The sequence below is a fragment of the Etheostoma cragini genome, chromosome 5, assembly GCF_013103735.1.
Source record: "Etheostoma cragini isolate CJK2018 chromosome 5, CSU_Ecrag_1.0, whole genome shotgun sequence".
NCBI lineage: Eukaryota > Metazoa > Chordata > Actinopteri > Perciformes > Percidae > Etheostoma > Etheostoma cragini.
In genome coordinates this window covers 12,286,375-12,310,150 of record NC_048411.1, presented here as the reverse complement: position 1 = coordinate 12,310,150, position 23,776 = coordinate 12,286,375, and the positions used below count along the sequence as shown (strand labels likewise).

Genomic DNA, 23,776 nt, shown 5'->3' with positions numbered 1-23,776 from the left:
AAACAGTTTTTTACCTAGTAATTAAGCATGGTGAGGTGTGCTAGGAAAAGATTTCTCGTCTTTGGTGTGTACTTGAAACTTAAAAAGTGTAGCCATACAGACAAAATGGAAGTAAAAGCTTCAACAAACAGTGCTATAACTAAGATTAGAAGGTGCTCAGCAGTCACCCATTTTTGTGTGGACCAACACTTCAGTTCTTCTTACAAAAGACCTTTTTGCACATTTTCAAGACATTCGTGGTACCAAAGCCAATGGACAGAAAAGAATAAGTCAAACGCAGTCTTTTGATTTCCCATCAAGTAATGTTTGACTAACTGTACTTTTATCTCAAAGAAATATTTTAAATATAGTGTTAAATTTAATAAATTCAGGGCATTGCCAGTGACATAAATACATTAGTGAGAAAGACATCAAGATAAAAAAAACATATCAGCACTAAATGGCAGTCAAAAGTGCCAAGTACATGCACTGTGTGAAATGAAAAGGTCCTTTAAAAATGCAAAAAAGCTAACTAAACAAACAGAAACAAAACTTGGCACAAGTGCTGATATGATTAGGTCATTCCAAAATCAATAAAATACATTGAACATGCTTTTCTTTTCATGCAACACAGGCATTAACGATTCTGTCTTCCTTCTCCTTCCTTCTCCTCATCGTCCCATCTCACCTGCAGCCCCAGGCGGACACGTTTGGTGACTGCTGTCTCAGGAAATGTGGCCTGGACCAATGGCACCAGATTACTTGTCAGCAAACCTCCTTCTGGTCCAATCAGGTCGCTCTCTTGCTGGACTCGTGACACAACAGCAAAGTAAAGGGGGAAGTCGGTGGAGATGATGCGACGGATTCGCTTCTTCCCGAGCTCTTCTTGACTTTCTAATTCTGAGGACATGAGAGAGGGTTAAACTCCTCAGGAAGTGATATCACCCAGTGACATGTTTTGAGTGTCTGAGATCTGAACCAGAGATCGCGCATTTAAAACTCTTACCCTCATCCATCCCATTGAGGATTGTTTCTAGCACCTCGTCGCCGTAGCGATTGCGATGTTCTTTCCAGATTGAGCCATTCTCGCTCCTCAGCACCACGAGCTCCCTGTCACCACGACCCAGAGCAGCAAAGTGGGGGATCTCCACTATCACCGGTCTGCCACACACATGGAATTATACATGAACAAATGACAATTATTTATTAGACATATATGAAATGTAAATAATATATGTTTGTGCATTTAGATGACGCATGAACAATTTTGACTATTTCCAGTTTCAGTTGCTTTCTCACCCCAGGAACTGCATCCCGGCTGGCCCCAGGGAGATGATCCTGCTAGCCAGGCCCTCTCCCTCCACCAGTGGAGGAGGGCTGGTCAGCTTCTGCGGCTTCACCAGACGACAGGTGATGCGGGTGGGTGCAGCACAGGTTCGTGGAGGTATGATGACACGCAGACCGTTATGCCTGCTGCCTCGCATTGAACCTCCTCGAGCATCTACCATAAAACTGACCAGGAACCTGTAATTGGAGAGAGAATTTGACAATTAGCTGCCAGATTGGATATTAAATAGACTAAATTCAGTGAAGTTTTGCTGACCCTGTGTGTATGGGACTGGCGACTGGGCTGACATTGTCTGACGTCTCAGTTGCTGGGCTGCTGGGAATCAGTGAGTCATCATCATATTCTTTGGGCAGTGGAAGTGGAGTGTGTTGCTGCAACAGACAGATAGACAAACTGTTCATGATATTCTCCAAAAACACTTTTTAGCATATTATTTTGTTTGAACCAAAAAAGTGAATTACTTACACTATCATCTGTTTAATAGAGATGATATAGACAGATCAGGCTCATTTTTACAGTGTTTTTTTCATTACAGGATATTGAGAAGGTACGTCATTCACCTTCAAGAGACCATTGAGGAGGATTCTCATTTACAATATCATGTTACAAAAAGGGTGGAACTAAAATAATGTCATAATGAAAGTTTCATTGACATTGGTCAATGTCAATACCAGTCATAATGGTACAATTACACTAAAGACCAAATTACTTTAGCATCAAAGTTGATTCTTCGCCTTAGAAATAGTAGTTTGATTACAAAAAAAAAAAAAAAAAAATCAACCTTTAACTAAAGGTACTCTTACTAGCTTTTCATCAGAGCTTTCAACCGCATCTCACAGTCTTCATCAGCAGATAAAGGCTGCTCAGTTGTCTTAAAGATTTTATGAGACCACTGACAACTAAGCAAACTTTGTTCCGCTGATGAAGACTTTGAGATGTGGTAAACTTTGAAAAAGGACTAGTAAGTGGACCTTGAGTAGAAGGAGCACTCATCGCTTGAGTTGTTTCAGCTTGGGCTTCCAGACTACACATTCACAAAAGACCATGCATCACTAACACATCACCTTTGAAAGATGTCAGCATGTACCCATCAAGAAAGGTTGAATAAAAGTCATTATTAAGTTGTATTATAGGAAGTAAAGGATGCAGTATTTTTTGTAATTTAACCCATTCTATGAGCTAACAGTCAAGTTATCTCAGCTTCTGCTGCTTTAACCTTGACTTTTCTTTTTTAAATATGCTCAAAACATTATGGAATTGCAACACTTAATTCCTAGAGTTTCCCGGCAGTATGTTACTCATGTTGCGCTGTTCAATACCTGATCTATCTCATGCTCTTTCAGGATAACGGTTTCCGGAGATACTCTGGGAATCCTTGGAATGGCTGGCGAGTAATCCCTGCGGTATGAAAAGAAAAAAAAACAAGTTAGATTGAAAACATTTCTTTATATCTCCTCCCAAGTGCTCATCCCTGGTCTTTAGTGAGTGTCTATGGTGCATCCCCCTCTATCCTTCCACCTATTAACTTGTGGCTACCAGCTTGGCTCTCTCGCCTGTTTCCCCACCCAGCCCCCCTTACGCTGTTCCCAGCCCTCTCTCGTACTCCAGTGATTTCTTGGGGGAGAGGAAATCGTCATCATGGTCTTTCATGTCATCCATCTTCATGTACCTGGCCCCTTCTGTCCCCAAGAGCTCCTCTCCTTCAGAGAACAACATGCCAAAGAGAGCGAACAGACCGTGGTCAGGTTGGTGAAACAGCAAGAGAAAGAGAGAAAGAAGAGAACAAGATTGTTAACCAGCGGTTAGAAGGGTTACATGTTAGGAGATGGCTCTGTGATTCAAGGGGTTAGACTGGTGAGATGAGACATTAGCAATGATGCTCTGTCCACTGACCTTCTTATTGCTAGTCAATGGCAAATATTTAAAAGAGCCAATTATACCCAATGCCAGAGACACTTAAAAAAAAAGGACAAAATTACATTACTTCATCGAAATAAGAGGGGACACTTTATACATGTAGTCTGGAGTTTTTGAACCTCGTAAAATCTCAGTAGGAGGCAACAGCGTTACAGCTATGCACAGTGCACAAACTCTGGGGAGAGCACGCATCAGCATAATCTCATTCCAAAAATGGGTTGTCTAGTTAATAAACAGTTATTGCAGTTATTTATAGTTATTTTAGTAACTGGAAGATTCAACTGCCTCAGAGAGCAATCAGAATGGCATCAGCCCACTGCAACACACATGAAGACCAAAGTACAAGCTGTTCTCCTATAAAAGTACAGTATATCTTGATGTAAGCAGAGGTGGGTTTACTTACCCCCAAAAACAAGTGCTAATTTTGGAGAATTCACCAGAAGTGAGTCTTCCCTGTGTGTATTCATTTGTGTATCAGCTCAGCTTGTGTGAGTATGTGTGTGGGGGCGTCTGTCAGCGGTAGAGAGCCAAAATGATATCGTAGGTGTCATTCCACTATGTTAGACTCTTTGAGTGCACTTCCCACAGGTTTATGCGTAAGCTTGTGTCCTGGACTTTCTCTGTCTTGTGTACAGTGCCTGTGTGCCACGTCGTGTAGGCGAAGTGTTAACACATGCGAGCGCAAATAAACCTGCCAACACCATATTATGACCATTGCGGATATGACATGTGTCTTTAAGACAGCGCCATGGCTACTTTCTATATTTAGAACATAGGTGACAATCTGTCAGTTAAATTATCAGGGGACTAAAAATATCAGGACATAATGTCCCATGACATCACCCATGTCATTGGTGTTGTAAACATCAGGCATTACTGATTTGTAAGTTAAAAAAGTAATTTTTGGGGGGCAGCAGAGACATGCTGTGAGCTGCCATATCACTTTGGAATTGACATAGTGAACTTGTTTACACAACCAGAAGACACAGAATAATATCATCATTGTCATGCCTCTGTCCACCTAATGAATGGAATCCAATATTCACTCTGCTGTCACGTCTGTCTTTGGTCTCCAACAGCTCCCAAGGGATCTATCTGAAGGCAGCTACCTGTAGCGGCCAAAATGCTATGAGCCAAAAAGAGTAATTAGCTAAAGCCACCATAAGTCTCCATAGAGCTGAAGGTAACTTTAGAAGTTGGGAGATAATTTTCTGTGGTTTAATCACTACAAGCAGTTTTTTTTTTAGATACAAGTAGTTCCACCATCAATTGTGAATGTTGATCATAGCACAAAAAAATATTTTAACCTCCCAGCTAACAAATCCAGTTTACATGGAAGGAAGACCATAATGATGGGGTACATAATTGACACCACAATGAAGACAGATTGAATGCAGACACAAGTGACGATACACATTTTACAGCAATGATAGCACTACTCCACTATGAACTTCTCAAGCTCACATAGCAAATTTAAATGTTTTTTTTTTAAACCAATTGATTTGATTTGAGTAATAATCGATCCAACACCTAAAAGAGGTGAACTCTTTGTATTGGCTATGACTGTAACTGCCGTCATGACATGGGGGAAAAAAAAACCTGGGGAGATGAAGAATGAGGGTGTTATTTACATATAAAGGTTAGAGAGATGGGTGCTATGGGTGCATGCCAATGAGAAACCAGAGCCACCATAACACTGAGCGCCACTACAGAAGGAACGAGAGAGCAAGAGAGAGAAAGAGAGAGAGAGAGAGAGAGTGAGTAAGGTGGTGTAAAGATTGAGAGAGCGAGCTTGAAATGGAGCCACACAATTTAATACAACGACCTATGAATGCCGCACGAAGAAAGAAATAGACATTCATACCTAATGTTAGCTGTGCAATTCCTAAAAAAGGGCAAAAGGCAAAAGGAATTGTAAAAAAATGAATATTTATGTGACCAATTAGAGCATCATAAAATCAGCCATTCAATTTAAATAATTAATTAATTAATTTAATCGACATCCACATAGTCGATTTAACATTGTTTCTGATTGCAGATTAAAAATCAGTAGTAGTTTTTTACCTTCATCCTCAGACACGTCCAGTATCTCATCCACTGTTTCTGGGAAACTCATGCGATGTTTCTCTGTGGTTGTCTGCACAGACGGAGGAGGTAGAACCAGTAACTTATACAACAAGAAGTGTAAACTTTTATTTATCATGACCACATAATGTAGCGTTTCTAAACTTCTCACCATAGAAACCGTCTCCTCAGTAACGAGCTTTAGGACGTCAATCACAGAGATGTAGCCCAACCTCTTCGCAATGGCCAGGGCTGAAGTCCCAGTCTACCGGACAGAAGGAGCAGATTGATCAACTCTCTGAAAACAAAACTTTATTAAATGTTTTGAAGAAGGCATGGTGTGTTCATGCTCACTGTTGTTGTCTCGTTGGGCTGAGCTCCATGCTTCAGCAACAGTGTCACAATGTCTGTGTGTCCCTGCTGGGCTGCCTGGTGCAGAGGAGTGTAACCAACCTGGAAGAGATATTAAATCTATTCTTACTCATTCAATGTTAAAATGAAATTGAAGATTAATCTAAGTAACATTAACCATTTAAATTATTCCTGAATTAGGTAGTACAGCTGGTATTAAGAGAACTGTCAGTACTACAGACAATTCTAGTCATCCGTCTTCCACGAATATAAACTGAATATCTTCTGGCTTTGAACTCAGACAAAACAAGCAACGTGGGCTCTGGGAACTTGGGATGGAAAGGTTTATTTTTACAGACTAAAAGCTACAAAAGGGGCGGCTGTGGTCCAGTGGTAGAGTGGTTGCCTGCCTATCGGAAGGTTGGTGGTTCGATCCCCGCCCCTGCAGTCATTGCCGAAGTGTCCTTGGGCAAGACACTGAACCCTGAGTTGCCCCCGGTGCTGCGCATCGGAGTGTGAATGTGTGTGAATGTTTATCTGATGAGCAGGTGGCACCTTGTACGGCAGCCCCGGCCACAGTGTATGAATGTGTGTGAATGGTGAATGTTTCCTGTAGATGTAAAAGCGCTTTGAGCAGTTGTTAAGACTGGAAAAGCGCTATATAAATACAGCACATTTACATTTTTACATCAAGAATACAATCTGCTGATAACTCAATAATACAAATAATGATGAGTCGCAGCCCTACATCTAACCTTACTCAACTTTAGACATATTTGTGTCATAATATGAATATAAATGCTGCATCTCAGACATGGAAATTAAATACTTTGAGTCTCTCCAATGCTTGTACAGTAAATTATACTTAAGAAAAGTAAAATGCCCTCATTCCAATAAATCATTATTAACCCTGTAGCCATGACTTGATGTAATGTAAATCACGAATGAGTGGACATGCAATACCTGTGTGTCTCATGGCCTGACTAATTTTGTTGCAGTTTGATCTAAAACCAGAGGGAGGCACTCACCCTTGTTTTGCTGTTGACATTGGCCTGTTGCTGCAGGAGGAATTTCACCATCTTGATGTTGCCATAGTGACACGCTACATGGAGAGGGGTGTAACCCATCTGACAGAGAGAGGAAAAAAGTAAAAAGTCTTTGACACTAAATCACAGTAGTCACATAACTTTAGTGTCTTAATGACCTTTTAATTGGAATACATTATGTAGATTTGAACCTGTTAAGGGTCGAATGTTTCATGAATATTACATTAACTAATGTTTCAAATCCACACTGTAAAAATATTTTGAGAACAAAACAGTGATAAAAACTGCATTTAAGCTGCGGTTTAGGAATTAACAAGAAAGAATACAAATAATTATTGTGTACCGATTGGGATTAAAAACAATAATACCAATAATAACATTGATTGATATTAATGATACATATCAGTACAAGAGCCCCAGAACCGGTGGTGGAATGTAACTAAGTACATTTAGTGAAGTACTGCACTTAGGTACAATTTTGAGGCACTTTACTTTGATTAGTATATCAATTTTCTTTACTTCAAGCCCACTACAATTCAGAGGGAAAATTTTTTACTTTTTACTTATGTTACTTTGCAGATTCAGAGTAATAACACAAAATATAATCAACAAATCAATATGATGTATAACACACTTCTCCACATAGACTAAACCTTACTAACTATTTTCTGCATAATACAACTTCATGTCAAAACACTATTGCAGAGCTGCTCCAAGCACTAGAGGTCTAAGGGGTCTGAAGGGTCGGCCATGTATCAATGGTAACATAACCCTCTGCTATGAGAACCTCTGGTTATTTATGCTACAGCACTTATACCTTATCTGCTATGGCTCAAAGCGAATGCCACTAGTAGTTTCTATACTGATAACAAGGCTTTGATAACAGTGCAACAGTTTGACATGAGAATAAAGAAAGGTCTTACGCGCGTGGCAGCGTAGACTGAAGCCCCTTGCTTCACCAAGATATCTGCGATGCCAACGTGTCCTTCCTGTGCCACCAGATGGAGGGGTGTTAATCCACTCTGGGGGCAACCAGATTCAGAACACAAAGGTCAAATACAGAACAAATCAATCCCAAGTTACATATTATTTTTTGTTTAAATGTACCGAATAAACGTCCTTCCCCATGACAGTCATCCTTAATCCATGTATGTGTTTCTTGCCTTGTTTCCGAGGTTGACGTTGGCCTGTTTGGAGATCAGAAGGGAGACCATGTCAGGCCTTCCTTCCTGTGAGGCCAGGTGGAGAGGTGTGACTCCCTGCAGTGACTCAGCATTGGCTGAAGCTCCATATTGCAGCAGGCTGTTAGCCACCTCCACCTGGTTCTGCTTGGATGCTATGTGGAGGGCGGTGTAGCCATTCTGGAGCACAGACATAAGTTGCGGTTAGAAACATACGGGTATTTGCATGATTCTGAATTATGTGTGGACTTGTGTGTGTCTGTTTAGTTATTTATTTACCCTGGCTGCACTATGCGGCGACCCTCCCTTGCTAACGAGCAAGTTAACAACATCCAGGTTGTTGTGATGTACAGCAACATGCAGCGAAGTCAGACCGTTCTGCAAAATCAGAATCAAGGGTTTATCAACCGAGGTAGATCAAACAAAGCTTATTCATTTTTGACTCGCTTTCATACAGCCAAGCCCTTTACGCTTCTCTACCTTCCCAGCAGCATTAGGGTTGGCTCCTCGCTCCAACAACAGCTCTGCTACATCCACCTTGCCATACTTGGAGGCCACATGAAGTGGAGTGAAGCCTTTCTACAGAGGCACCAGAGGAAGTGGACACAATATTAGGTTGGGGAACACAGCTGTTAGTGCTGACAGTTTTAAGACAGCCAAGTGTCATGCAGCAAAGTGTAAGCAGGTAGGTTTTACCTTGGTCATCTTGGTCTGCTGAGCCTCCATGTCCAGCAGGATGCGTACAGTTTGCACGTGACCTTCCCTGGAAGCTATGTGTAAGGGTGTGTGGCCAGCTGTGGTGGTGGAGTTGGGGTTGGCTTTGTGCTCCAGCAGCAGCTTCACTATTTCCTTGTGGCCCATCCGAGCTGCACAGTGCAGAGGTGTTTGGTCATCCTGGCCAACGAGGGGAGAGTAATTATGCACACACCCTAGCAGTAAAATCCCTTCTTTACTGACTTAACCATCCTGTTTTCATTACTCAGCTTCTCCCCTACGACCTCTACTTATTACATTAACAGTGAAATGAGGCTGTGGTGTGAAAGTGGGAAATTAACATGTGGAAGCTCTACCAGCAATTAGTTGATCCAACTTTCTAAATTAATGACAAAATCTATCCAATAAAGAGTGTTTAATCTGTGTCTAATATGAGAAATCTTTATGAATTAGTACAAAATATGTAGATTGTGCTGTAGTGTGTGAAATCTCTACCTTGGCCTTGGCATCCACTGGTGATGCGTTCTCTAATAAAAACTCTGCCACCTCATAGTGTCCTGCCCGAGATGCCATATGAAGAGGAGTCTCCACTTTCTACTCATGCACAGAAAGACAAACCACCCACTTAGATTCTACTACAATAACAATATCATTATTTCAGAGTTGAGCTGGTTATCTGAACTGCTCTTGAGATTTCAGCAGGAAACTCACCACATTGGAGGCACTGGGGGAAGCTCCTTTCTGCAGCAGGATCTTCACTACGTTGAGATGACCCATAAATGATGCCACATGCAAGGGGGTCAGGCCAGACTGTTCAGAAGAAGAGAAGAATATTACAAATGGTCTTGCACATCATTCATATTTATTATAATAATATGCATGCTGTTTTTGTCAACCCCTCTTTCCGGTTCCCTCACCTCAGTCACAGCCTCTATTGATGCAGAGTGTTTAAGCAGGAGATCCATCACACGCATGTGGTTCTTTTTACAAGCAATATGCAAAGGAGTAAAGCCATTCTGTATAAAAAAACAAATTAACCATTGTCATCAGTGCAAGGATTAATATTAACACTGCCTTGTCTGAATTGATTGTTCATGTTACTGTGTGTTTGACACTGACCAATGCCCGAGAGTTGGGTTTTGCCGCTTTGTCCAGCAGCACTTTGGCCATGCGGTGATGGCCGCAGTGCGCTGCCACATGCAGAGGGGTAAGGTGGTCCAGTGTGATATCATCAATCTCTGCGTTGTACTGCAGAAGTTGCTTGACACAGTCCATGTGGTCCCCCTGTGCTGCCATGTGGATTGGAGACAGGCCATTCTGCAACAACAACAAAAAGACACGAGTTGACTCTCATCTCTTGCAAAACAGTAAGCAACTTGTCCTGTAGTGAAAACAAATATTCAGAGGCTGTGTTTGGCTGATGGATCAAAAACTTTCACTTTCATTTACTTACTTAAGTTTAGTACAAAGCAACTCAGTGGTTTGCACTCATAGCCAAACCACATGGTGTTCAGTTCTAAATGAAGGGAAGATATTATACTTGCATCTGGGGGGATTACCTTAGTCTTTGCCTGGATGGGGGCTCCGTGGTCCAGCAGGATCTCTATAATCCTGACATGACCATTTCTAGCTGCACAGTGCAGAGGAGTCAGCTCATCCTTGAGAGAGAGAATTATTAATGATTGAGTTAATGATGCATCAAATTAGAAGCTGTAAGGAGATCAAAGATTTGGAGAAACGGTAAGATGGATGTCTGCGGCACCTTGGTCTTGGCATCAATCTGAGCCCCTCTGTCCAGCAGGAGTCGGACCATGATCACATTCCCCCGTCTGGCTGCAATGTGCAAAGGAGTGATGCCGTTCTGCAGAGGGAAAAAGATGCACTTAGATGGGGACACCCAAGGACAACAGACAGCAAGGACAGAGATTAACCTTCCAACAACACTAATTATTCCCTACCTTTGGGGTGAAGTTGACATTGGCTCCTCTATTGAGAAGCAGTTGAGCTACGTTCAAGTTTTCATAGTGTGCAGCAATGTGGAGGGGTGTGAATCCAGTCTGGAGGGACAGATTAGGGTGAGTACATGTCCCTCATTACCGTTTCATTATTTAAACAAAAATACTGAGGACACCAAACACAGATGCCCATACCTATTGTGCATGTACAGTACCGCACATGTGAACAATTATATCTGCAGCCACACACAGCCACAAACACAAACACACACCTTGCTGAGTACATCAGGATTGGGGTCATTCTGCAGAAGCACTGCGGCTGTGCGAGTATCGTCGTTGCGTGCTGCAATGTGCAGTGCAGGGAGGCGGACCTTTCCCTTGGTGCCATAGTTGATGAGCAGAGCCACTACATTCTCATGACCCTGCTGAAGAGCCACGGCAAGAGGAGTGAATCCATCCTGCGGCAAACAGGAGAGAGTTAGAAGACTGGTTGACTTAAGGAGAGAAAATCAGAGAGGTGTAAAGAGAGACGCTTATGAGAACAAAACAGAAATGGAAACACAGCGATGTCTGGATCAGCAGGGATGGGATCGAGGAATTTGGGAGACCACTCTTTAAAAACGTCTCTCGGTTCCTTAGTCTTTAGTACCTCGGTTGGAATGCTCTGATTGGCTCCGTTCTCCAGAAGAAACTTTACAACCTCTAGATGGTTTTCTTGTGCAGCCATGTAGAGTGGAGTGAAACCCTTCTGTCTCAGAAAGACGCACACACAGATATACACACACACACACGCACGCACGCACACACACACCACAGCAGCAGAGGAAAAAGAAGCACAGCAAAAGACAGGACAGTCACAGAGGGACACACAAAGATGTACAGAGAGAGGAAACAGCAACAAATACATATATAGGAACAAAGACACTTGTTAACAGATGGAGTTGCAATAGTTACTGCAATGGTTTCACAGTAAAGTTCATATAGTTCATATAAATTTGTAAGTACTGAGGAGCGTCTGTGTGTCCTGGGATCACCGCAGTGAAAGCAGCACTAAGTCTCACCTGGGACTGAGCGTTGACATTGGCCCCGTAGTTAACCAGCTCTGCGACCACCTGCTCCTGCCCTGCCAGGGCTGCAATGTGCAGGGCTGTGTTCCCTTTCTGTTTAAACAGAGATAAACAGTCAAAACAAGCACTAGCAAAGATTATAGGTGAAAAATCCCACATTTATCCAAAGTGTGGTTTTCATGTGGTTTTTGGACATGTAAAATTTCATCTGTGGACAGATCAATCATGTTTTATACTGATATCATGTAGCATTAATATTTGCTTTATTCACATGCATTAACTGGTCAAACAAATAGCATAATTTCACATGTATAAAATACGATTGGAATTTTGGTCAATTGTTTTGATACTTGTTTCCGTACCAACACCATTTTTTTTTTTTTAATCAGGAACTATCTAAGAAAAGGTAAAAAGTTAAATATTTAAGCAAGCATTAAATGCCAACTTCCAATACACACAGGTTTTGATACTCAGACACACTTTTTATTGATGTTTGAAACCCAGCCTCAGTAAAAACCTTAATTTGTCACATAATTCAACAGGTGTTTTATTGATGAAAATGTTAAAGGAATAGTTTGACAACAGCAGCTAGCCTTGGTTAGTCCAAAGGTAAAAAAAATCCACCTATCAGCAACAAAAAAAGCTCACAACTTAATATGTTAAATCTCATTTATTTAATTCATAAACAAAGTGGACATGTGTGGTTTTAAATGGCTCATATAAGGGACTAGTTTTTTGCGTGGTTTAGTGACAGGATGTAAAATCTTCTAATCGTACTCTCGGCAAGAAAGCGATCATTTGTGTTGTAAAAAACATACAGCACATGTAAATTCACAACCTATGTTGATTTATTTATAAGTTATTTTCTAAACAAATTAAGACTGTAGGACATTGTTACAGAGGATTTTTACCTTTGTGGTGGTCTCCAGTACGATTCCATTGTGGAGTAGCTCCAGCACCATTTTAACGTGGCCTTCTTTTGAGGCCAGATGCAGCCCGTTGAGCCCATTCTGAGTGAGAGAGCAGAGTAGACCTAATACTGAAGGGTCCTAAACACACTATGAACACATTTTTCCTAATCTAAAGGAACAAACCACGCATATACAGACAAACACATGTAGGCCATGCCAACTGAAACAACTGTTGTGGCTGAAGCACTCACAAACCAAACCAGGCAAATACTTACACTGGACACCACACATGCAAAAATCAGGATGTGAATATTTTCATTTGATTAATGATGGTGGTAAGGAGAAGGAGGAGGACGGGAGGGGGATGGGAGGCCGCTGGTCTCGTGGCTGGGAAGAATACGAGCCGTGTGGGATAGGTCTGACCTCACACAGCCTTCCTTCAGCCGCACAGGACATGTGAGGTTGGACCTTTCCCACACCACTGATATTATTCCTCTGAGTGGGGAGACCACAGCACACCATCACTCTACTGCAGAGAGAGGAGGGGACGGAGGGAGGCAAAAGGTAAGAAAAAAAGTGAGGTGAATCAGAACACAGTGCACAGAAGAGGAGAGGGTAGAGGAGAAGTTGTTAGGTGGAGAGCGAAAGAAAAGGAAACACAAGAAAGGGGGGAGTGAGGCAGTGTGCTGGTGAGAGGTATCCACTCAGATAAGCAGCTGCCACAGTCAAGCCTCCACCTGGCCAAAATCCCAGCAGACACTACACACAGCATCAGGAGCAACAGTCACACAACCAGCACAACAATGCTCTCACCACTTTGGTTTAAGTAACAATCTACAACTTTTTTAATCGTTGTACAACCTTTAAATTTAAATAAAAAAAGTGCCACATATAGTAGACGATCACCATACACTAGTATTAATAATAAAATGGAAGAATATAAATAAACATAAAAGGCTGTAGCTTACATTTGGTGTCTTAATTATAATTGTATTAATTGTACCAATGTCAGTAGAATTTGAAAATTTCTAACTTTGTTGACATCAAATGGTAGCAGGAAAAGCAGTGTAGCTTGACTAAAAGCAACACATACACACACAATTTTTTCCATTTATCTACAGACAAAAAAACACCAGACTAATTTCTCACATACAGGGGCTTTAAGTCCAAAACTGCAAAGCAATGTGTGTGCAAAGGTCTCCTAATTCAAGTAAAATTAAAAATTCTTTCGGGATGAATTAAGTATCTATGTATCTATGTATCTATGTATGTATGTATCTATCTATCTATCTATAGCGAGAACGCTGTAGATTATCACTTAAACTCAAAAACAGTTGACACCAAACAGTGAAAATAACACAATTGCATATGAAGAATAACAACAACAATGAAATGAAATCGGGTAATTCAGGAGACTTTATCTCTAGTAAAACAAAATCTGGTGTCAGACTGTATTTCTGTATGTCATTATTTTTCTAATCCATGTGGGTCCTCCGTTCATCACATTGTAGACCACTATACAGAGTCACTTTCCATGGCTAAATCTGTTTTATGTGTGGTCTGTTATCCGGCCTAAAATAGGCCTCATAGAAATCCTGACAGAAGCATTAACAATAATAATGACACAATGTTTAGGACAGCATACAGTATGTGAATGGAAGGGAAACCATGACTAAGTTAGATTAATGAGCCAGTGGAATCTTGCTTACACACACACACACAGCCAAGTTTCAGTAGCCTGAGGGCACTGGTGCTAGCCCCACCCACACTGCCTCTTCCTGGATACTCTGGGAACAACCATCAGAGTAAAGGAGGCAGAATGGAAGAGACAAGGCGAAGGAGAAGCCCCTGTCCCATTTATTACCTTCCCTGGAGACCCTGTAAACTCCACCTGCCACCTCCAGCCACTGATTAACAGTCTACCTGAGCATGCACACACAGTATGACCAAGTACACAGGCACATAACAACACACCATGACAACTAAGACACATCATGCACATCTTGACACTCAAGATGCATTTATATAAAAATAACAATACTAAACATGGTGTTATACATCGACAACATTTCAGCAGAACATCATGCAAATGAAACCATATTTGTTATAGAATTTGTACTTTTTCTACGTAATTTTCTGTGTCTGAATGAATGTATAGTTACATGAGCCTGCCAGTCAGAAGCTATAGCTTCAACCAATTCAATCTAGGGAATGTGCAGCTCACTCACCTGATTGGCTGTGTTTATATTGATGCCATTTTTTATATGGTCCAGGGCCTTGTCAAGGTTGCCAGAACGGGCCGCTCGGAGAAAACTGTTGCCAGCATCTGCCTGCAAGCGTAACAGAGAAAGGGAAGTAGAGGAGGGGGATACGGGGTATAAGAGAAAGTGATAGACACATAAAGTGGAGGAGCAGAGTGGGAAAATGGAGAGGGAGATAGAGTTTGGTTAATATTTCTTTTTAGGGGCATTTAAACTATCATGACACTCTGCCCTTGAGATTTTGGACAGTGCAGTTTGACAATCTGCATCTTGTAATGTTGTGTTTTGAGGGTTTGGTGTGCACGCAGGTGAAATACACAAACTCCTGGGCTCAACAAAACCTTTAACACTTTGCCCACAAAGCTATCCTCTCCCCTCAGGTAATATGGCAACTGTGATAATACTGACAGCTACCGGAGTGTCTGTTGTGCCCAGCAGACTGTTGGCTCTTTGTCTGGAAACTGAGTCTGTGTGTGTGTGAATGAAAGAGAGAGAAAGAGACACAAGGTGAAAGGAGAAAAGGGAGCGGGGAGGGACAGAGAAAGAGAGAGAGCGCGTTTGGCAAGTCCCGACTCACTGGCCAGTACATAGCACGTCTAGTGTTTTTGTCTGTGTTTTGTTTGTGTATGGGGGCTTCATGGCTCTCCCAGGCAGGCAGGGGTGCTGCTGAAACAGGATCACTCATGCGGCACAGGGGAGAGTGAGGGAGAGGAGAAGCGGCAGCAACCGAGGGAGAACCACTGTGAAAAGCTGGACTGCGGCAAACCCTGCACTTTTTCCATTTCATTTACATAATCTCCTCTCTCCCCTTGCACATCCCCTTCATACACCACCCCCTCTCTCTATCTAACCAGCTATCTCAACATTGCTGGTCAGGAAAATCCTCAGCCGTCCAATCATTGAGTATACGTTTTCACACAAATGCAGATATTTTATAAACCCCATTTTCTGATCCAAAAAGTGATCACCAAATCCTGCCAACACACACACACACATACACACACATGCGTGCACGCACATCCACGCACACACACACAACCCAGCTCTTCTCAACTTTATAATACAGTGCTTGTTTTGTTGTTGTTGGCCCTTTTTTGACAAAGATGGAGTGAGCTTGAGCATAAAAAGAGAAAGGATCCACATGCCTGAAGTTGAGGCATAGCAACAAATGACAACACACCCTCAGCATGACACCAATGGCACAGCGCTGCACAAAATGAGAGGTCATTTTTAAAATAACATAGGTTTAATGAGGGAACAGAAAACTTTAAAAAAGGAAAAGTTGATTCCAGCTGATTGACAGGAAATATGTAACGGAAATTGATTCTTGTGCCTCATATCTGGTAGGGAAATAAAATGTATGCAATGGCAAGATAATCTAGCATCAACATAAAGTAAACACTCAAAACTAAATCCCCCCCCACACACACACCCCCACACACTATTGATGAATGTGAACCCTAACCCTATGAATCTGATTTATGAATGCATATTAAGTTCTATAATTAAAAACACTTTCTCACTGTTAAACTTCGAGATATTTTGCACATACATTGGTAGACATAGGGGGGAAAAAGGAATGTAAATCATCAAAAGGAAGACCTGACAATTTTTTACTGGTTTTATACAGGTACATGCTGCCCACACAGCAACTACACACAATGTAGTAGAGTGTAGATTGTTTGCAGACTCTGCCATGGTGACACAAGAAAAATCCTTTCATCAAAGTAGGAGCAAATACAGCTGATGCAAAGACACACACAAACTAACACAATTTACATGGTCCCACAGCAAATGGTGGCATGCTAAAACCATGGTGACCCTGACTGAGGCCCCTCTGCTGGGTTTCCACCTTCCAGAATCAGTTTACTGCCCCCCAGAAACACCCTGCTGAAGTTTACAAGACTACAGAAAATCCCCGGAAAGACTCAAGCTGATATTGATGGCTACAGCAAATTTACTTTCCAGTGGGTCAGTCCTGCATGTGTGTGTCTGCTTGCGTCAAGAAGTGAGTGCGTGGCATGGTGAGATAAAGATGCAGAGGAACCGCACCCATCCACTAACTTAGACATAAACAGGTACAGTGCCCATGCATATACCAGAGAAATAATACCATACGTATAAGGAGCAGCCTGAAAATGTTCTGTGGTAATTCCTCTGCTGCGTCTTGCTAGACAATTTAGATCAATGTGTCCCTGTCTGATTATTCCCATAGAGAGCAGACAAGCCATAGGGCTCTGGGCCTAAGGAAAAAAATGAACGAGCACAATAATCATACCGTTTGGAGCAATAGAAAGAGAAAATAAGTTGTTTAGCAGCTCCCCGGTTAGGATTACGGATATCAACACACTGTTGTGCAACGTGCTTGTCCTCAGGCTAAGACAGTACAAGGCTCCATATAATGAAGCCAAAAATTACCAAGTGAAATTATTCCCTTATCTCATCAGAGAAAATCCTCTGCCCTGAACTCCCCTCTGCCTGTCTGTGTGTCAGCTTTTCATTCCTGTTGCCTTCCTTCCTTTTCTATCCCTTTGCGTCTAACGCCTCTCTCTCTCCCTTTCTCCCTCTCTCCCCCCCTCTTCTGCTGGTGCTGCAGCAGACAGAATGACATCACCCCCTTGCTAGTAGACTGCAGTGTTTGAAAATTCAATGTATGTGTATGTATGTATTCACGAGGAGGCATGTCTGAGATCAACATCCTAGCCACAGAGATCCTCTGCAACGGGCAACTAGATCTGAAGAATAGTCTTTTTCACAAAAGATCGATTGTGTGTCTGTGATCATTCTGAATGGAGTCAGACTGAATGTGTGTGTTTGTGTGTGTGTGTGTGCGTGTGTGTGTGTGTGTGTGTGTGTGTGTGTGTGTGTGTGTGTGTGTGTGTGTGTGAAAGAAATGAATTGTTGAAAAGAGAAAACTTGTGAATCAAGACAAGCAGAGTTATGTCTTTACATCAATTCCTTTCTTAGTTTACATAGTTTTTTGTTCTAATCCCTTTAATCAGCTTTCAGTAAGGCAGATCCTTCCAAACAGTCTAGACGGGTTAGTCTACGTCTGAACAGGTCTCAATTACAGAAGAGAGAGTCAAGACCAAGAGACAATGTCCAGAGACAAATCTCCACTGAATGTCAAAGGGAGAATCTCTCTGCCAAAGATTCAGGGTGATTTCACTTGGGTACGGAACTATTATCTGCTCGAGAGAATCTCAACATTTCTATTAAAATTAACATAAAATTCCAAATACAGTCTCTCTCTCTCTCTCTCTCTCTCTCTCTCTCACACACACACAAACACACACACACAAAAACACACACACACTTGCCGACACAGCACCAGGTGCAAATCATAAATATTTTAAGTGCCACCACTGCTATTTGTACAGCCAGCAGAAAGGTGAAAACAAGGTGTCTACGTCTGTTCAGCATGTCACAAGTCTAGCTTCACTTGCAGTAATTTCCTGAACTTTAAACAACATACATTTTACTTACCAAACTCAGTATAATTATTTTTCCCTGCTAAACTCAACATCTTGATGTATTTGAACCGTGGACAGTGTGATTAGACTGATTCTATACATTTTATGGTAACACCGAACAACGGATATGGAAATTACTGCAGAGTGCTTAAACAGACATTTCATCACCCTATTTTTGCTGACTTGCATTTGTTCTAGAAATTGATTCCTCCCCCCCACCCCCCAGGCCTCCATCTCTGCCTTCATCTCTCAGGCTGCTTGAAGAGGTAGAGCAGGCAGCAGACTGTTTCCGGCTACAGAGATGTAGTAAGTGTAGAATCAGACAGTCTGAGACTCGTGGGACCGCTCAGCTATGGACACATTTACAGGAAGCAAGTGAGCTGGGCACTGGGAAGAAACTGTTACATTACCCGGCTCAATACCATCTGTCTGTATGTAAATCTATCTGTCTGTCTGTCTGCTTCTATTCCATGTATGTGGCAAAGCGTCTTGTCCCATTTTACTATTTACTTTCTCACACTCCCAGCCTCCCCCTCTCTGTATCCCACTGTTTGTCCCTGCCATACTCATTGATTGTCTCTTTATAACTGGCCCTGCTGCAGGCTCTGTGCCTGTAGATGAGATTGTCATGGTTAGTGTGATCTTTTGTGGGGGTGACAAAGAGGGTGAAAGCCATAGGGAGGAGATAGAGTTTGGAACCTATGCAGGATAGGATCAAGTTATGGTAAGTATCCTGTGTTTTACTGGACAGTAATCATACAGAATACAACCGTCTGAAGTGAGAGAAATGATATACAAAATGTCCGGATATTGGACATAAATCTGTAAAAATTTAAGTCCAAATAACCATTAAAACTTTCTGCATCTTATCTGCACTGTTAGTTAAATTTTGCTTGCGATGCACCTGCTTAAACAGCAACAACTAAAACAGTAAATGATCTTAGGTGTTTCTGTTTTATGATAATTAACACTACTATTACTACACCACATTTTAGAGTTAAATATTGTTCCTTTTACTCAACAAAATTTATTGACAGCTATAGTGACTAGATTAGTAGTTAAGGATGCAAATACTTCCTTCACAACTTCTTATTCTCAGTTACACAAGGGTTGTTTGGCTGCTTAAATTGATCAGTGGCCATGTTTTTTTTTTTTTTCCTCAGGCCAGTTGGTTTCATATTTGGAAGGAACTAAATGATAGAATTATGAAATACTGCAAAAACAACACAATTGAGAGCATTTTAAGATGGACTGCAGTTCATCCTCAGATAGATAAGGTATAAACCCAATAAATACATTTCTACAAGTTGTATGATCTCCTCATCCATTTCCCAAGGTAAACAGTGGTTGACACAACATTAAACATCCAGGCAGTAGCCCCTTGTGAGCATGCACCCTGTGTTGCCATTACTTCCGCTGGCTCAGTAGATTAAATCCTCTATAGTCTTTAGTGAAGCCTCACTGAAAGAATCCCATTAATTGACCCACTAATCAGTTCTGCTGACCTCTAGTTTACTTACCACAGCTAATCCTGGTTGACATCATACAATCTGAACATCAAACAGAGGAACAAATTAAGTCATAAACAAGATTAAGGAGGTAAAACAGAACACGATACACACCCACACATACGCACTTACACTAATCTTGGACGCACATGCATCACAGCCCTCCAAGAAACTCCCAGGCAATCAAGCTCCCTCCTGTGTTGCTCTGGGAGGCCAAGTCTAACAATTTTGATCAACACAGGTTATGTTTAGGGCAGAAAGTAATGACATATTCAATTCTTTAGAGCTTTGATTAAAACCATGATAAGTTAGTCACAAAGTTTCACAAGTGACCGATCGATGTTTACATTTACATCTATGACCTGGTTTGCTGTTCTCTCAATTTCTCATTTTTCTATGTCATTGTCATTACTATGAACGAGGGCATACTCAGGCCTGAAAACAAGTAAAGTAGAGCCAGGGAGAAGCCTCAAAAAGGGAACATGTGGAAGTACGGACAGTACAATAACGGTACTTATCAAACAGAAAGCAAACAGACAGAGGCAGGTGCTGAATAAAAAAAGCACTTGAATAAAATAGACAAAGAGTAAATTCAGATACACCAATATTCATGTGCAAGAGACAAAGTAAATATGAAAGAAATGGACTTTAGAACTGGGTACAAAGCCAGTGAAGAAAGCATCGGCCCATCACTGTCTGATGTAAAAGGATAAAAGGAGGGCGCATTGACAGGTGCATAACATTTGAGAAAATGCAACAGTGGACTTTATGACGGACAAAGACATGCAAAAAAAGACAAAGATAAAATAAGAGTTGTAGAGAAGTGTATATGTGAAAAGAGAAAATGTAAAGGACTGAGAGAGGGACAGGAAAAGAGAAGAAGAAGAAGAGACAGAAAGCAGCAGAGATGGTGGTACTCACTCCAAAAGTGACGGTCTTGACTGGCATGCCTGTTGGCCCTCCACTCTCTTTCTTACGTTTTCGGTTTCTCTCAAACACACAGCTGTCTTTTCTGTTGCCCCCTGCGAGTGCTGTGGTACAGGGCACGCAGACCCCCGCCCAACATAAACACGGACACAGACACACATACGCACACGCCCAGACACACACACACTTGAGTAAGCATGGTGGGTGGAGAGACTGGGGAAGGTGGGGGTTGAGGGGATGGGGGGCCCAGGGGTTTATCTCTGGAGGAATGCTGCCTGTATCTAAAGACACATTTCACACACAGCCAAAAACAAATGGGTGCCTCACAATCTCACCATGGGTTTCCTGCCTAAATCCTGGCTCATTTTGGGCTACTAGTTTTTCCTCAAATTTCTGACTTTTCTCTGATGTTTTTTGCCTCAAACTCTTTGCCCTCCCCACCTCATCCCATCTTTCATCTCAACTTTTTTCACTCTCTTCTATCCGCCATCACACCCTATGTTCTGGTCTACACCTCATCAATCCTGTCCACCTTTCACGTTTTGTTGCACCCCAAACACTCTCCGTCACCCAAACTTTATCCCTCCTTTCTCCTGTCCCTTCTTCCCCACATGTCACGCCCATCTCTGTCTCCTGTATGTTTTGTGACAGCCAGACAATCTTTTTTTTTTCACGGAGCAGGCGATACCAGAATAGCATAGTTACTGTGGAGAATGAGTGTTTTTTTCAGAGCAGGTCTGTTTCAGTCTGTGAGGTGACTTACAGTGACAAAGCGAATGGCGAGGTGGGGGGGGGGGGGGGGGGGGGGGGGGGGGGGGGGGGGGGGTTCTGCCACCGCCCCGTGACAATGGGCCAGACACATGGGGTGGCGAGAGCACAGAGGGGCCAGCCTCTCAAAAGGCCTTGCCTCTTTTAATAAAGCGTCCGTCATTCCCTGCTTGAAAAGGCCTCCTTTTCTCTCCATCTCCCCTCCTCTCTCCCTCTCCTGGCTAAATGCTGGGAAAAGCACATCGCTGCCAAAACCATGCAGAGAGATAAATGCTTGTAGGAGAGGGGAAGGAGGGGGCAATGTAGAAAGAAGGCTACGCACCTCTCAGTGCCACTGGACCGTGACCTGGGCGAAAAAACATCACGTAGGATGTCTCTCCTGTCCACAGTACTGGGTTTGGACAGTGATGAGAGCTCCACTGCCAAATAATGTGGGTTAGAGGACTACAGACACTAATGTCCATGAAGACATGACAAATTAGCATGTGGTTTTCTACAAAAAAAGGGGACTGCAACTCTCCCCCTCTGGAGAGAAAAAAAGATAACTTATCAGGTCCCAACTGATATAGGACCTCTTTAAGGTGTGCCAGACTCAAGTGAGTGATGAAGAAGGATTTCTCTGGAGGTGTTTATCAAGCACCAATGACGAAGTTGAAGTCCCCTTGCACTCAAAAATGTGTTTTTCTTATTGCAGAGTGATTTACAGTATGTGTAGAGCTTAAAACTATAAGGCTGTTTTCACATTCATCTCTAGAAGTGGGAAGGTGCTCACCCAAAATCTGAGTTTAATACACAAATGTATGAGCATGATTTTGTAACTTGGCAGCAATTTGTGGTTGAATATACAAGTTACAAAAGAGTGAAACTTATGCACTGATAATGGGCTTTTAAATGAAATAGGAGACATCTTGTGTCCACTGGTTAAACTTTTGAACTCACATATTAATAGATTTTCAATGAGGTACTGTAGAAAGAGAAGATTATGTAATTTTACCAAGGTAACTGAACATATTGGAAAACACCTATTCAGAAATTATTATTCAAAGCAGAATACTGTATATGCCTAAAGGGGATCTTTAAGTTGTGAAACCTAAATAAATGGCACCTGAGGCAAAACATGAAGAACACAAAACAGATAAAGTCAATGGGCCAGTGTGCAAAGATGCATTGTGGTCAATGTACAGGCAGGAGTTTCCCTGACTGAGTGAGGTTGCAGGACATTATAAAGCATGGGCCACACTCTGGTTTTGTAACAGGGTTGATTTAGGTTTGGGACGGACATGCCCCTATGTCGACATGTGTTGAGCCTCTCTTTTTGACAGGATAAAGGACTACAGCTGTCCACGTGTCCTGCTAGTGATGGTTTATTGCCTTTGTCCTTATGTCTTAAAAGGGGAGGAATCAACATAAATACTGATAGTATGTCAACTGTCTTTCTTCAACCTGTCACTCTTTGCAGTTGTCTTCCACTAAATCAATGGTCTAAGAAAAAAAAGAAGAAAAAAAACTCATCCATTTGTGGAAAGCCAGCTAGGAATCATGTCCATGTTGCTGCATTATTTCACACATGTAGGCCAGTTTGACTGTTAAGTGGAGGTCAAGATAAGGGAGAGGGGACATGAAACTTATTTGCTGGACAAGGTCCCTCCAAAAGAAGTGGCTGGGGACAGATGAATCACCCAAGGCTCGTGGAGGTCTAGATACTCTCCAAGCCAACAGAGGTAGTAGTAGCTAAAAAGCATCAGGGACTGTAATAAGACTAATTTGGAGTAAGAAAGACACACCCAGTACATAATGATTATGTATTTATATTTATAGCTGGTCTGGTTTAAAAAAATAAAGCATAGGCTACCGTATGATTCTATGTGAGATGTCAATTTGGCATAACGGCCCTCTAGTGGCAGTGTGATGCTCTGTAGTGTTGGCCTGCAACAGCTTCAAAGAGGGTGTGGGCTGGGTCAGGCAGATTACTGCACCCCTAGCACAAATCTCTCACACACAACCACAACCACACACACACACACACACAGCTCCTCCTCACAAGCGATATTAAGCTTGACTGGCCTCTGGACTGACAGAGGAGCGGTTTAACTCAGGATAAACAGCAGCGGGTGTAAAAACTGGCGTCCTTCTGCAGACAGATTATACATCATGTGAGAGCACACGTATCGGCTCACTCTCATATATATTCATATTCTCAGGCACGTGCACACGTAGACATCAAAAGGGGGGCTTGAGCACCTGCCCTTTTCTTTCTTGTGAGAAAGTGCGTTTTTTTCTGAAAGTATTTTTTCTGTTTGTTATAT

At 42.1% G+C, this 23,776-nt stretch overlaps 1 protein-coding gene across 4 annotated transcripts in view; it reads right to left on the bottom strand.

Moving 5' to 3' along the window:
• The window catches only part of ank1a (ankyrin 1, erythrocytic a), a 110,627-nt gene that overhangs the window by 19,919 nt on the left and 66,932 nt on the right, over positions 1-23,776 (bottom strand). For 2 of the 4 annotated variants that reach the window (XM_034872290.1, XM_034872291.1), the window contains exons 3-30: positions 14,762-14,863; positions 12,534-12,632; positions 11,617-11,715; positions 11,205-11,303; positions 10,828-11,013; positions 10,559-10,657; positions 10,363-10,461; positions 10,160-10,258; positions 9,720-9,917; positions 9,518-9,616; positions 9,312-9,410; positions 9,096-9,194; positions 8,583-8,780; positions 8,367-8,465; positions 8,166-8,264; positions 7,869-8,066; positions 7,629-7,727; positions 6,688-6,786; positions 5,663-5,761; positions 5,481-5,573; positions 5,309-5,381; positions 5,109-5,129; positions 2,907-3,027; positions 2,647-2,725; positions 1,583-1,698; positions 1,279-1,503; positions 986-1,140; positions 668-879 (exon numbers count right to left, since the gene is read on the bottom strand). In XM_034872290.1, coding sequence (XP_034728181.1) covers positions 668-879; positions 986-1,140; positions 1,279-1,503; positions 1,583-1,698; positions 2,647-2,725; positions 2,907-3,027; positions 5,109-5,129; positions 5,309-5,381; positions 5,481-5,573; positions 5,663-5,761; positions 6,688-6,786; positions 7,629-7,727; positions 7,869-8,066; positions 8,166-8,264; positions 8,367-8,465; positions 8,583-8,780; positions 9,096-9,194; positions 9,312-9,410; positions 9,518-9,616; positions 9,720-9,917; positions 10,160-10,258; positions 10,363-10,461; positions 10,559-10,657; positions 10,828-11,013; positions 11,205-11,303; positions 11,617-11,715; positions 12,534-12,632; positions 14,762-14,863 — 3,363 coding nt within the window. Of the gene's footprint in view, positions 1-667; positions 880-985; positions 1,141-1,278; positions 1,504-1,582; positions 1,699-2,646; positions 2,726-2,906; positions 3,028-5,108; positions 5,130-5,308; positions 5,382-5,480; positions 5,574-5,662; positions 5,762-6,687; positions 6,787-7,628; positions 7,728-7,868; positions 8,067-8,165; positions 8,265-8,366; positions 8,466-8,582; positions 8,781-9,095; positions 9,195-9,311; positions 9,411-9,517; positions 9,617-9,719; positions 9,918-10,159; positions 10,259-10,362; positions 10,462-10,558; positions 10,658-10,827; positions 11,014-11,204; positions 11,304-11,616; positions 11,716-12,533; positions 12,633-14,761; positions 14,864-20,696; positions 20,724-23,776 lie in introns of those variants that run through there. The other 2 variants (XM_034872292.1, XM_034872298.1) reach the window with 2 other exon arrangements.